A 13,886-nucleotide genomic window follows, 5' to 3' on the forward strand; every position below is an offset into this window, starting at 1 on the left:
AAGTACCAAAAACATTATTTCCTTCCAAATTCTGAGAGATAAAATGTTCTGGTAGGTGGTGAGATTAGATTACAGTAAAATTAACTATTGGTTTCCAGCTTTCATTCTTCAGGCTGCAACCTCAGCCCTTACAAGTCTGTTGCTTCAACTCACCTGTGGTGTTTATTGACCTTTCCCACTGCTCTGTGCCGGGCAGTCTTGGAGCACATGGAATCCCCAGTGTCATTTATTGACAACCCATAAACAAAAGCTATAAAACCCATAAGATCATGTGGTCACTGCTCTTCAATCCTCAGCCTGTGGGGAGCATTCCTGACGACAGGGCATAAGCTCTTAGGACCAGAAATGGGATCACAGGCTCTACCATGTCATTTCAAACATGAAATGAAAAGCCCATGCAGCAGCCCAGGCACAGGGCTGGAGGAGGTAGCAGTGAGGAGACTGAGTCCAGCTGCTGCCCATCTCAACCACTTCCTCCAGCTGGTCTGTTTTTGACATTTCTTTTATGAATAAATAAGTGAATAAATAAAATCAGCTAGCTGTATCTGTTGCTCACCCTAACCACAATAGGGTGGATTGATAGCTTGTAGATGAGGGTTTTGAGGAGATATGGAGAAAGTGTCCTTGGAGATTAATTCAAGGACAGCACTCTAAGGACTCTGTTGCCCATTTTTCAAGTGTTCCTGTGTTTATTTACTGAAACAACAGGAGTAATATGACATCATAAATCTTTTAAAAATGGAAATACTAGTGCCAGTCTTGAAAGATTAATAATAAGGAATGCCTTTTAGAGTATGCTCATGGAGATGTAAAATGAATGATTAGTGTTCTTGAACATTAGAATTACAGTGTATAATTGTAATGTTATAGTGGTTATATAGAAGCCAGAGATCCCCTAACGGAATACATTGTGAATTTAATTATTTACATGGAGAAATCAGGGCTGATGTAAACACTGAATGATAAAACTACAGTTTCCTACAATCTGAAAGTGTTATGAAGGAGTAGCATGGCTATCCACGTTTGTTATTTAGCTAGTTTTAAATTCTATAGTTGATATGATTTGTGCTCTAGAGTTGGAATGTCTTTTTGGCTATTTTCCTGCAAGGAGCACCATAGGTACCAAAATTCATTGAACGAGGATTTTGCTTGCAGGAGCGTGACCCCACATCAGGGGCTGGTTCCTGGGGCAGGGAGGGAGCTGTGTCTCACCAAGACCCAAGTGGCCACACAGGGTGCTTTGCCTTGTACTCCTTCTGCAGCCATGGCTTCAAACCTGTTTGGTGGAATCACATCCAGCAAAAGCATGAATAAAAAAATATGTATATATGCTAAGGAGACACATTTGCCTAGGCTGGCTGCTGGGTATACATACAGTCACTCTGAAAAACCCAGGAGTTCTTCAGCTGCTCTTACAATGTCAGCAATGTTGAAAGTAGAATTTCAGGGAAGGACAAAACACCACTCCCCTGCACAAAAGGCAGGATTGTGTGGATTCAGCATCTCTGTGCTGACATTTCTTCCTGTGTTTGCCACTCTCAGGGCACCTTGCAGGGTGCCTGGCTATGTGCACCTCAGTCCTGCAGCTCAGCCCAGGGCTTTGCAGGCTGGGCTGCGCTCAGGGCACCTGCACAGCTCCAGGGGTTTCACTGGTGCCTGTGAACAATTGATATGATAGCAAAGCAAAGAAAGGAGGATTTTTAAAATCCTCTCATCATAAAACTATCAGACAGTATTCAGCAAAGTGGAAATCCCTGCTCTGATAAGCCCTGGCCCTGGAAGGCAAGGGATGCAAAGTTGAGGATGGAGCTTCTCTGGCTGGATGCCCTGCAGTCCCTCACACTTGGCTCTCAGTGCTGTAACTCACCTGTGGTGCTGCACATCCTTGTTAGGAAAAGAGTATCAAACCAAATTGAGCTGCAAGTGATTCACATCTACCCACAGGCTTTCCCTTTAGCTGGAAAAAGACTGCAATTCAGTGAAACACTAATTCCAGAAACCCCTGGTGCATGATCCTTAACATGGGTGTGGTGTTGTGCATACAAGGAACTGTAAATGCTGTATAAGAGCACATTTGTTAACACAGTTTATTGGCACACTTATTGGCAAAGCATACATAAAATACAGTTGTATTATATAACACACTGACTCACTGTGTCTTTACATGATGAGTTGAACATATTAATATGTAAATGAAAAAAAATTAGTTTCTTTTATAAAGTTTCACATAAATACACCAGAATAAAAAACAAAACAAAATGAAAAAGTAAAACAAAGAAAATGAGGGCTTTACAAAAATATTATACAAGAAATATACTATGAAAAGAAATAACAACAAAGCCAACTCAGATACAATAATAAAAACACAAAAGTTTTAGATTTATTAAGCTGCCCACAAAGTTAATGGATTACATGGCTTTAAAATATCTGGATCGACAGCAATTTTACAAAGCATAAACTCTCATAGGACTGGGTGTCTTTTTCCACATAAAAATATTTCTCATGTCTTTGATGAAAAAAAGACATTTCTTGTTTCAGTATTTTTTATTAAATGATGGATAGAATATCTACTGGCATCAGCTAAATGTAAATTAAAAATGCTGGATCCTTTAAATGATTAACTGATGAAAGAAAAGTTAAAGAATGAACAAAAGTTATTTTACTTTTCCTTAAAAGCTGATCTTTTTCTGAAACAAGAAATTTCAGGTGCAAGTTGAAAAGCAGAAAATATATTACAATTGTAAAAAGTTTTACATAGTTATGTTAATGAGATCCTGAGCACTGATGACTTGTTAAAATATGGCCATTGTTTGATGAGGAAAAAAACAACCCCTTCCAATAAAATGCACTGTCAGAAATTTGCCATGAGATGCTGTTTAATTTTCAATTATTTTAATTGAGGTCAGTGCCAGTATCTAGTTGTATGACAATACTTCCAAGGAATGTATATGGAAGCTTATACAAGAGTTTTCCCTAACGAAAAGAGTTGGATAGCTTTAGTTTAGAAATAGATACTGTATCATTTGAAAGGTGTTTCTTTTAAATTTTATTTTGAAGAATGCTGTGAAACAGTAATTAATAACCCACTGGGGTACATTGCAGTGGGCACTGCTGCAGAGTGACCTATTGGGAAGCTTGTGGTGTGGGGTTTTCAGATTTAGTCTCCTGGTTAGCAGCAGGTTTGCTGTTCCATGGGCTGTTATTTCCCAGTGCAGGTGAATTGTTGAAATCTTCTTCATCATCCATGCCATTTGCTGCATCATACTGTGTATTCTCTAATCTAGTGATAAGCCTTTCGTCTTCATCCCCGAATTCGCCTCCCATCAGAGTTGGTTCTCCTACCACCATCACATCCTGTGAACAGCACCCAATATTTGTTATATGGAAACCTTGAGAGAGAAAAGATCAACTTAAAAAAATTATGTTAGAGAATTCGCATCTCTTTCACTTTGTGACATTTGAACAACAGAGTTAAAAGTTCCCATTTAGTAGGAACAAGGAGAGAGGCTTACACTATATTTCTAATTAAATTAAAAATTATAACACATCTCTATAGCTGCATGCTCATGGCTCTGGATCTCAGACACCCCAGAACTGAAAAGCAGGTAGGCTGAAAAGTATACCTGATTTTAGCAAACAAACAGGCTGTGAAACTGCCTTTAAGCTTCTCCTTAAAATATTTAGCCTTTATCCAGTAAATCCTTCCTGAGCCATTTTCTTTGGAAAGACACCAGGGTGTATCTCAGTAGGAACTTGGTGATATGCGTATTTTGAAAGTAGTTTAAAAGAAACCACATTTCTTATCCTCAGACTTCTCAAACGTGGAGCACAGCACTCTAATAAAGATGGTAACTCTCTTATCCATAGCCAGCCAAGCCCTTTTACGCATCCAATATACTTGACATTCTGCTACTTAATTATGGTAATTAATTTAGGTAAAGTTTTCGATAAAAACAATGTTCACACTGATTTGACAATTTGCATAGCTAATTAAGTCATTAGCAAAAACCTGCTGATTGCCAACAAGCCCTGAATTTACCATCTGTTATTTCATGGTGCCTGTCACCTAACTCCATGTAGGCAACCCTGCCGCCAATCTGTGCAGTAAGAGGACCAATCTGTCCAGCTGGTACCGTAAAAGCAAGATGAAGAGTGCTAATTATAATTACACTGATGAAGCTAGTACTCATCAGAAACTAAAGCATGCAAGAAAGAAAGAATTCATCTAATCACTGCTTTAAGTACAAATTGTCCTTCCATGAAAACAAGTAAACCGCCTACTGTACTCCAGTGCATCACAGATTTGCTGCAAAAAAACCTAAGCAGCATGGGATAGAAAGGTGCAAACTTGAGATTGGAAAGCAAAGGTGCAAAGCCAGAGAGCTCTCTTGTTCTCTCTGTTCAAGGGAGAATCAAGCTGCTGTGCTAACAGCTAAAGAAATATGTGGGATGCATCTTTTCATGCAGCTCAGGTGTCAGGGCATCAGGTAGTGCTTGGTAGAAGTGCAGTAATTCCAGATGTATAGCTTTGTTCCTGCTGATTTAACAAGCCCTTCCAAGAATTCTGGTGAACAATGGATTCACTTTTTAAAGGATCTGTTCCTCCTTATGAATGTTAATAGCAAACAGAAGACAAATGTTTGCATTTAATAAGGTTTCTTTTTAATCAGATATCTACTTCCTTCACCACAAAACAATACAAATTATTGCCTGCAAGTGTTTACACTATTTCTTGATATCCCTCACCAAAGGCTGGCATGTTACAAAAGAATGTTTGTATCACATTTTCAGCCTGTGCTATGTAAAAAAAAAAATGAATATATGAAAATTGTTACATTATTTCCTGTCCACTTTGTCTGTTTTGTTACTCCATATATTCATAAAATATTTGGTTAAAAATACCTCACCCACAGCTTTGTGACATAGAAGTTTAAAAAGACAAAGGCATTCATAAGCAAAAGTTTATTCTAATTCATCCCATCCCTCTAAACAACAGGCAATGTGCAGTGTGCCCTGCTGGACCCGACCTAATGCGTGGCGAGAGCAGTAATGACCAAGGAGACCTGGCAGAGGACAGCGAGCTGGGTGTGAGTGTGCAGGGTTACAGGGCAGGCAAAAGGACCACAGGGGCTGAAACACAGGCTCACACATGGAGGTGGCAACAGCTCCTTTGACTTCAGCATTCTCAAGGACAGGTGTAGCCATGAAATTTTCTGAAAAATCCTTTCCTTAGGATTTTTTCTCCTGAGAAGCTGGGAGGCCTCAGGAGCGAAATGTAAACAATGGTTATCTGCTGCTGTGGAATGCAGCAGGTGCATCTGTGATTGGTCTCATGTGGTTGTTTCTAATTAATGGCCAATCACAGCCAGCTGGCTCAGACTCTCTGTCCGAGACACAAGCTTTTATTATCATTCTTTCTTTTCTATTCTTAGCTAGCCTTCTGATGAAATCCTTTCTTCTATTCTTTTAGTATAGTTTTAATATAATATATATAAAAAAATAATAAATCAAGCCTTCTGAAACATGGAGTCAGATCCTCATCTCGTCCCTCATCCTGGGACCCCTGTGAACATGGTCACAGACAGGCCTGAAGCTCTCTCGGTTGCCAGACCAGCAAAAGGTCAGCACCTGGGATGGGACTCAGACAAGCACGTCCAGAGTCACTGTGGGGCTGCAGCAGCTGGCTGAGGAGGCAGTGAGAGAGTTAAATATGTGTTACATCCACCCAATGATGGCAGGGGGAAATGTGCTCAACAGCTGCAAGTGCTGAAAGGAAGACAATCACTCTAGGCCAATCTGAGGAGATGTAGACTAGGGTACTAAAATGGCATTAAGTAAACAAAAGTGTAATCCCCACTCCTAAGACAATATTCCTGTTCCTGTTAATGGCAGGCTGAGGATTCACCATCCCATGGGCACAGTGCTAGTTTTAGTGCTCAGGTCCCCCAACACTAGGCTGGGAAAAAATCTCAATCTGTGGAAGGTAACATTTGTGCATCAGTGGGGAGATGTCCAATGACCTTGTGAGTATTTCCACCTCTGATTTCTCAGGTTCATTTTAAATATTATTCCTTTCATATAATGACTCCCACTGAGAGAACAGTTTGCACTTGTATTTCCCTCTGTGCTATCGAGTCCCTCTCTCTCTCTCTCTGGGAATTGAGCTACAATTATATTGAGGTTAGTGGGGTTTTCCCCTCACTCTATTTAAAAGACAGATATCACAGCATTCCTTACAGGACATCTGGAAAAAAATTCTTGACAATCTTGCCACTTACAGTTACATCAGGCAAAAATAGTGTCTCAGGAAGCGCACATGCTCTTTCCTCCCCAGAGGATTCTGCTCCTCAGACTGAAAGCTGAAGACCCCACCAAGTGCACCCCATTGAACCTCCACTCACTAGATCCCGTGCAATGACCACCAACCTCTGAGGAGGACTGGAAGTGACTCCTTTTAGAGCCCCTCAATGCTTCTCCTTAAATTGGCCAGTGGGGGTCACTGCTGTTGAATGACACAAGGCTCCATCCCTCCCAGGGTTGAGGCTGCAGCTCTGGAGTGCTCCTAGCTCCTGCTCATGGAGTGAGAAGCAGAATCCAAGAATTAAACCCTAGTCTCTTGCATGGCAGCACACACTGCTATGGCCTAGTTATGGTAGCACATATTTGACTAAATTAGTTTAAAAAAGATTTAGACTGAAGTCACTCAATCTTATTAATTTACTCTGAGATTAGAAACAACATTTTTGGTCAAGGAATGTCTCATGATAGTAAAATATGGCTGTAGTGAAGCACTGTAAATAAAGCAGTGGTTGTTTTACATTATGTGATAGAAATGTAGTATTTTATAATATAACCACAAAAGCAGCTTTCATGTATATCATACCTTTCATCCTGTAATAACCCTAGTTGCCATCCAAGCTTAAATTGATGCATATAAACTATATAAACAGAGATCACTTCACACAACACTCAAATGCAAGCACTTCTATTTAACAGACTGGTCGTTTCTAGGTTTTATCTTTACTTTTTATACCAAGCCTCAAAATTTTAGCTCTGCCCTGCCCAGTTAAGTGACTAAACTTTTTAACTTGGGGTCATCCTATGTCTAAACAATGTCCTGGTGAAGTTTGGAGGTAAAAATATCTGTTGGGCCATGTAAAATTCCCCATCCCGAGCCTTCCATCTTTGCTGCTGTTAATGTGTAGCCTTGCTCAGTGTGTTGCAGTGGTCAGTTTGTAGCTCTGTTACAGTGGTCAGACTGTAGCTCTGTTACAGTGGTCAGTTTGTAGTTCTGTTACAGTGGTCAGTTTGTAGCTCTGCTGTCACAGCCCCCAGAAGAAGACAAACAGCGCTTCACAAGCCTAAGGTAATTAAAAATGCCTGACACTCTAAAGTGTATCATTCAAGCACATCTCATCCTCCAAGGACTGAAAGTTGCACTAGTTTTAGCAGCTGGAGCACCTCTAAGTGCTAAGTCAAAGGAAGAAGGGTTCCTCCTCCTGCTTTCCTTCTTATGGAATTGTGTTAATGGTAATTATTTTAATAATTGACTTTTTAGCTTCCTGGCACAAAAATTATTAATGACTGAGAGCCCCACTGCTGCCCACAGCCTAATGGTCACTGCTTCAATGAGAAAAACATCAGACTGACTGGTATTGAAATGATATTTAGAAACAGAACTGACTTTTTAATTAGGTTTCAGAGTAAACACTTTCTAGAGAAAAATCTTTCACATCTCATCATAATTCTCACTGTTAACTTGACATTCTGTTCTTGTTTGGAATGTTTTTCCTAAAGCACAAAAACTGAAAACAAAGTTATTCTCTCTCATCTCTTTACTACTAAATTTTAGACTGATTTGCATGGTTTTGAGACATGAGATAATTTCTGACACTAATCTCTGGCCCTGGCACTGGAGCTCTGGTTCTACAACATCCATTACAAACCTCCTAAACCTACCCTGTTTCTCAAACACATAAGAGACTGCATTGCTCCCTTCCACATTAGCAGGTTTATTTGTGGATTTGGTTTCTGAGCTTACAGAGAGCTACAAAGAGAAAGAGAGATTATTAAAGTATGTAACTCGCTTAAAGAGTGCAAGGAGGTTCTGCTTTAGACTCTGGATGTAACAAAGAATGTTTCATTTACTCAGTGCCATGTAGTGATGCTTTATTCTTTCCAACACATGATATTTCACTGGGTTTATGGTTACAGCACTGCACTCAGTGGGATCTTCATTAGTAAATGAAAGCAAAATCCACCTATTAATTTCTGTGGTCGTGACTGGGAGCAGCATAGAGCAATGGTTCTTAGAGTTTGTGAGAGTTGTGGATTGATATCAAGTTTGAAATATGAAATATGAAAATGGATCAATGTTCCCTTTTAAAATTAAACTTAACAGAGAGTGATATTTAAGTGAAAATAGCTGGATGGACCCCTTCTGATGACCTTGCTCTTAACTGTAACCCACAGATCACAGTATACAAATCACTGCTCTACAATACAAGGGTTTGGGCTTTCAGGAAAGTTGTATTTGAAACAGAACAACATTAAAAATTCTAAGGAATACAATTTTAGTCAGTGAGAAGGCTTGAAATCCGAGCAAGGTTTGGGAAAATATTGCACCCAGCTTCAAATACTAGAGGAAATTATTAGTACTGTGTAAGTGGTAAGGCAATGACATACCCAAATTAGGTAACTAATTTCTTTAAAACGATAGGAAGGCCAACATCAGAAAGACAAGTTTTCTATGAACCTTGCAGAATCTTGCCCATCTTTGCTCTTTGTCTAGAGGGAATTGGTAACTCCAATTTCTGCCTAATGAGCCTTCCAAAGATCAGATGTGAATGAGAATACGAACAGATCCAAGTTTAAGTTACTGGTGTCTGCTGAGACTAAGGCAGCTTAGCAAACTACAGGTTCTGGGTCCCTGTCCTGTCTGTCCCCTTTATGCACTAAAATCAGGCAATGCACCTATGGGGAGCACTGGCAGTACTGAGCCTGCACCCAGGAGAGCCTGAGAACAGGAAACTTCTGGTGAGAAAAACATTTTTGTATTTGTGCTGACTTTAGCAGCACTTAGCTCTACTTCCACCACACTACACTGTGTTACCTCAGCACCTACAGGATTTGGGTCAAAAGCATCACTGGACAAGCAATGGGCCAAGGTAAGAATGAGTTGTATGGCATCCTGGCTAACTGCATTTGTATTGAGAATGTAGGAAATATGTAGTACATAGCAAAGGTATTAAACAAGGGACTTGGGCCAGAAGAGTCATGTTGACAAGAGATCCTGAAGGGATCCTGAAGGTCTGCAATCAGTAGCCTGAGAATGAACAGAATCACAGAAACCACTGTTCATCCCACCATCATAAGAGAAATTTGATACAATAGAGTGCAAGTGACTGTCAAAAGGACAAAAATTTGTATTTTATTTACCACAGTTGAGAAAGCATAAACAATAGTTAGAGATAAGAGAATGGACTGAGAGTGAACATTTTCAAATTCCTGATGAAAGGGAAGATGCCCGCCCACTAGCAGACACCCTTCAGATGCTGCTATGGATTGTCATTGGAGATGTATCAGAATGTGTCAGCACTGTGGAAATGCTAATAAATTTAGGGCAACGCAAGAAGCACAAATCATACTGATTGATTAGGCTTCCACAACTTCAGGATGCAGTGCCAACCTGACCCATGCATGGAAACACAATCACATAATTTAACTTTCTGAGCTTGGCTCTGTATTGTCTGCACTGTCCTTTCCTGGACAACTGATCAGAAAATAATGCAGGTGGAGGAAATGGCACAAGCTTTTCCTTCTACTAGTAGAAGAATGTCTATCTGGCAAGTAACATTCCCTCATTAATCAAGGGTTTCCCAATGTATTTATTTAAAGAGCTGGAAGGGGCTGTGGGGAAAATGACAAAACTCTGGAGCTTCAAGATTTTCCATAGCTGATGGTGCTTCTGTTATCTGGACACTATCCTGAACATGGGACATTTGCCTCTCTAGGCATGAAGACCTCATTAAAGAAACAGAAGTTAATGGTGTGAGTGAGAAATGGGGATGAGGTGTGTGGTAAGTTCACATCTTTGCATGTGACTGCATGCAGCATTAATGTAGGAGCAAAATGGAATAATTACTAATGTCCTAAACCAAGAACATCACATAGAATAGAGGCTAAGAAAACACTCTTTAATCAGGATTAATTTAATATCAAAATTAAAACAACACAGAAGCATAAAAGAGACAGGAAATTAGATGTGATTATGATGGAGAGACTGACTTTGCTGGCAGGAAAGAAATCATTGGAGAAAAAGAGAAAGGTGGAATACAGGACTTCATATTAATCCAGGGTTAATATAGATATGGGCTCATTGTGGGCCTCTCCAGAGAGGAGGATGAGAAAAATGGAACTGAAACTAGCTCTGATTATTTGAGTCATCTGGATAGAAGATGCAGTGATTTCATTCCTCTTCTCTAATAAAGAGAGGGCAAATGCTTTTTACACTGCAAGTGAATGATTTCAGTAGGGTGGTTTTTTTTTTCTACTGAGCAGGAAAGTCCCATTCACAGAAAGCTGTACAGCCAAATGAATATTTCAGTGAATTGAAAACTGCCAAATTGTGTTCAAGGATCTCTTTTCTTCTATTGCATGTAAGGGAAACCAAAGATTAACTTCCAAATGATACACTTTAAGGTACAGTTATGGGAAAGAAACAGAAAGCAAGTTGCTGCTACCTGCAGCTATCTTCAGAAAGCAATGGCAACAAGGTCCACTTCAAAGAATGCATAATTTTGAAGAAGCGTGGGATAACATCTCTTTATTAAACTGAAAAGCGTTGAATAGTTTTACACCAAAATATCCTCCTGCTAAAATTATTTTGAGTTGTCTACTCTACAGGGTGGCCAAACCATCAATTCCATCTGGTTTGCTATCTTTGCTGTGGCGAAGATGGGAAGAGCTGTTAGTATGTCAAATTGAACAGCTAAGCATTTTCCCCTTTGCAGATGGAAAGGAAAAGTGTCCTAAAAATGGAACCTGATCCTCCATACAAAAGAGTTTGGACCATTTTGCTACTCTGGTACAGAAAGCAAAGAATATTGAAAACTATTGAGTATGCAACATCCTGAAAGCAAAAGAAGGGTAAAAAATCCGTCCCTCATACCATAATAAACTTCACCAATATGTCTCAGATGCTCAACTATCATCTCCATCACAAGAGCAGCCTTGACTGCTTCATGTGTCAGGAGCAGCCTTCAGCACCTGAAGTCACTTTCACTATCAGTGGGAGTGACAGGTAAAACTATCAGAGGGCTCAACCACATTCAAACATTCAAGTACACACAGCTACCACTGAATGCCACAAAATCCTCTCTCTGGGGAGGAGCAGGCTGAAGAGAGCCAGGGGGTCAGATTCTGGTCCTGCTGAACTCTGAGCAGGGTTTAGCTGACGGAAAATGTCTACTGTCTTTAAAGTTGGAGACAGCAGGGAACTAGCTTTTTGCTTGGTTTCGCAATTCATTGCAGTTTTTCCTTAAATATGGTTGAATATTGATCCAAAGGTTTTCCTGGCAGATACCATCAGTGGGGCAGAGTGGTGCCTGCCACCAGGAGATCAGGTAGTCAGCCTTCTGACTGCTCTGTGCTGCCAGAAAAACACAGAGATGCCTATATTAGGGAAAGAATCTGACTCTGGGGATGTGAGCCAATTTTAATATGACAAGGAGGAAATATGAGTTTAATGTACTGAAGCCCAAAGCTGTAAACTAGTGGATTGCTAAATCAGTTGCTAAACAAAAATCTTCATTTCATTTCACTGGTGTTAGTCTACTCCTCTTTTTTAAATCTGGATATTCAAGCTTCCTAGGAAGTGTCTGCTTTGTGCTAGCAAAATTCCTATATTCTTTGTCAAGTTTCAGAGGAGACCTACCCCTTCCTATTTGCTGATCAGAAATCAAATAAAAACACCTGCATATTATTCCCAGGATATGACTTTATGGTTCCTATAATATCAAATTAATTTCCCAAGCCTTTAATGCATAAGCTATCTCCTTATTGACTAAAGCACACTTTGTCACAATTTGGGGTCTGAATACCCCTTTATCGTGACTAAGGCAGTAAATGTGACATTATTGAAGAGCTGATACAGGTGTTACTCTGGAAATGACTTGGTGTCTCCCTATACAATCAGGATGTCAAGAGTTACAGCTAGTAGGGTGGATAAGCTGAGTACCACATTCCAGGGTATCTACTCTGCAAGTGGAGTGATTGGACAAAGAGATAAAATCTGCAGAGAAGTTAAATCATAACCTGTTCCTGTTCAGCATCTGAACCTGGCACCAATTAGAGGTAAGGTACTAACACAGACAGACCAGCAGCTTCCTCAGGTGCAGCTCTGCTGCACCACTGGGACACATCCTTGCTTGGCACCTGGTAGGTGAAGTCTGCAAAGTTCATGCTATGTCTAAAAACACGAGGCCTATTCTGAGTCCCACCACTACTGAAGGGACTCCCCCTGACAAAGAGGGGAACTGGCCCAGGCCTTTAAAAAATCACATCTGATCCTCAGGACACTTCTGTTTGCGTGCATTAAAGCTGCACTGCAGAACAGCTTCTTCCCCCCTCTCCACTAATTCCCCACTTCCACAGCACTCTATGCAAGATTGCCTTTTGCATGTGATAGTTTGGCTCAAGAATGCACCTTCTTTACAATGTATGGAAAGAATTAAAGCACCATAAGTGATTCAGGCCTAAAAGGAAAGTGAGACTTACAGGTACCTGACTTGATAGACTCAGGTTTGCAGCAGCTGACTTTTTCTTGCTGTTGGTACTGTTTGCGTTGTTCCCAGCACTGCTGTTGGAAGTGCTGCTGGTAGAGTTTTTCCTTTTCCTCCGTTTGGTTGTTGGTTGTCTTGTGGGTTCTGCTGCAATAAAATGATAAGAAGGAAAGCAAATGGCAGATACTGTTAAGCAAGAACTAAAATGATCCGTAAGAAGTGGTACTGAAATACTTTTTCAATTAGTTTTGAATTGCTAAGTTTAATAGCAGCAGTTGTGTTAGATTTAACATACAAACTATAGAATGATATTAGTACTCAAACCAATGGAATCTGCTTTCAGTTTTTTCTGATGGATTAACAAAGCTTATTTTCCCTGCATTGTCAATACAGGTATTCACTTACTGATGGGAGTATCATGACAATGATCATGATGGTCAGAGTTACTGTGGGACTTGCTGAAGGTCACACAGCAAGAAACTGCTAAATGAAAAGGCAGGTCCTGCTGTGATGGAGGGTACAGCCTCCAGCTCTACCCTACTGCTGCCATCCATGCAGCAAGCAACAAGCAGCCACCCACCCTCTGAGCTCCTTCTACATCTGTGTGGGCTTCACTTTAAAACTGCTGCTCCCAGGAGAACCCATGAATGTGCCAAATGGCATTGCCCTGCAAGCCTGCAAACCTCAGACTGAATCAGGACAATCACGCAGCTTTGCTTAAACTGGCAAAGCACAGAGGGACAATTGTTCTTCTCAAAATTTGGCCTGGGCACCCATGTGAACACTCTAAGATATAAAAATCTTTATAATCTGAAAAAAGAGAGAATTATTATTTTGAAGTGTAAGAGGAATGAGATTAGGTCTAGGCCTGTAAATAACTTAATATTAGTCTCAAAGATAATTAATTATGAATTGTAGCTGTAATTTCAGAGTCACAGCAGGAAGCAGGATTACACAAACAATGAATTCTAATGGAGCCAGTAGGCATTTTGCATTCCATCTACACATATTTTTGTAGTAAATTATATCCTAGTCATAGTGAAGCCATCTCAGTGTGCACATCTATAAATCAGTTGTGCCAGACTGAAATCATAAAATATCAGA

General features: G+C 40.2%; 1 protein-coding gene across 15 annotated transcripts in view; it reads right to left on the reverse strand.

Moving 5' to 3' along the window:
• Window positions 1-2,063: 2,063 nt before the first annotated feature.
• LDB2 (LIM domain binding 2) overlaps window positions 2,064-13,886 on the reverse strand; it is a 367,729-nt gene continuing 355,906 nt past the window's right edge. For 4 of the 15 annotated variants that reach the window (XM_074541795.1, XM_074541794.1, XM_074541792.1 and 1 more), the window contains 2 exons: window positions 12,778-12,929; window positions 2,064-3,354 (listed from right to left, as the gene is read on the reverse strand). In XM_074541795.1, the coding sequence (XP_074397896.1) occupies window positions 3,124-3,354; window positions 12,778-12,929 (383 nt within the window). In that variant the 3' untranslated portion in view covers window positions 2,064-3,123. Of the gene's footprint in view, window positions 3,390-6,426; window positions 6,570-12,777; window positions 12,930-13,886 lie in introns of all 15 variants that reach the window. The other 11 variants (XM_074541797.1, XM_005485008.4, XM_074541796.1 and 8 more) reach the window with 8 other exon arrangements.

This window comes from Zonotrichia albicollis, chromosome 5 (genome assembly GCF_047830755.1).
Source record: "Zonotrichia albicollis isolate bZonAlb1 chromosome 5, bZonAlb1.hap1, whole genome shotgun sequence".
In the NCBI taxonomy this organism is placed as follows: domain Eukaryota; kingdom Metazoa; phylum Chordata; class Aves; order Passeriformes; family Passerellidae; genus Zonotrichia; species Zonotrichia albicollis.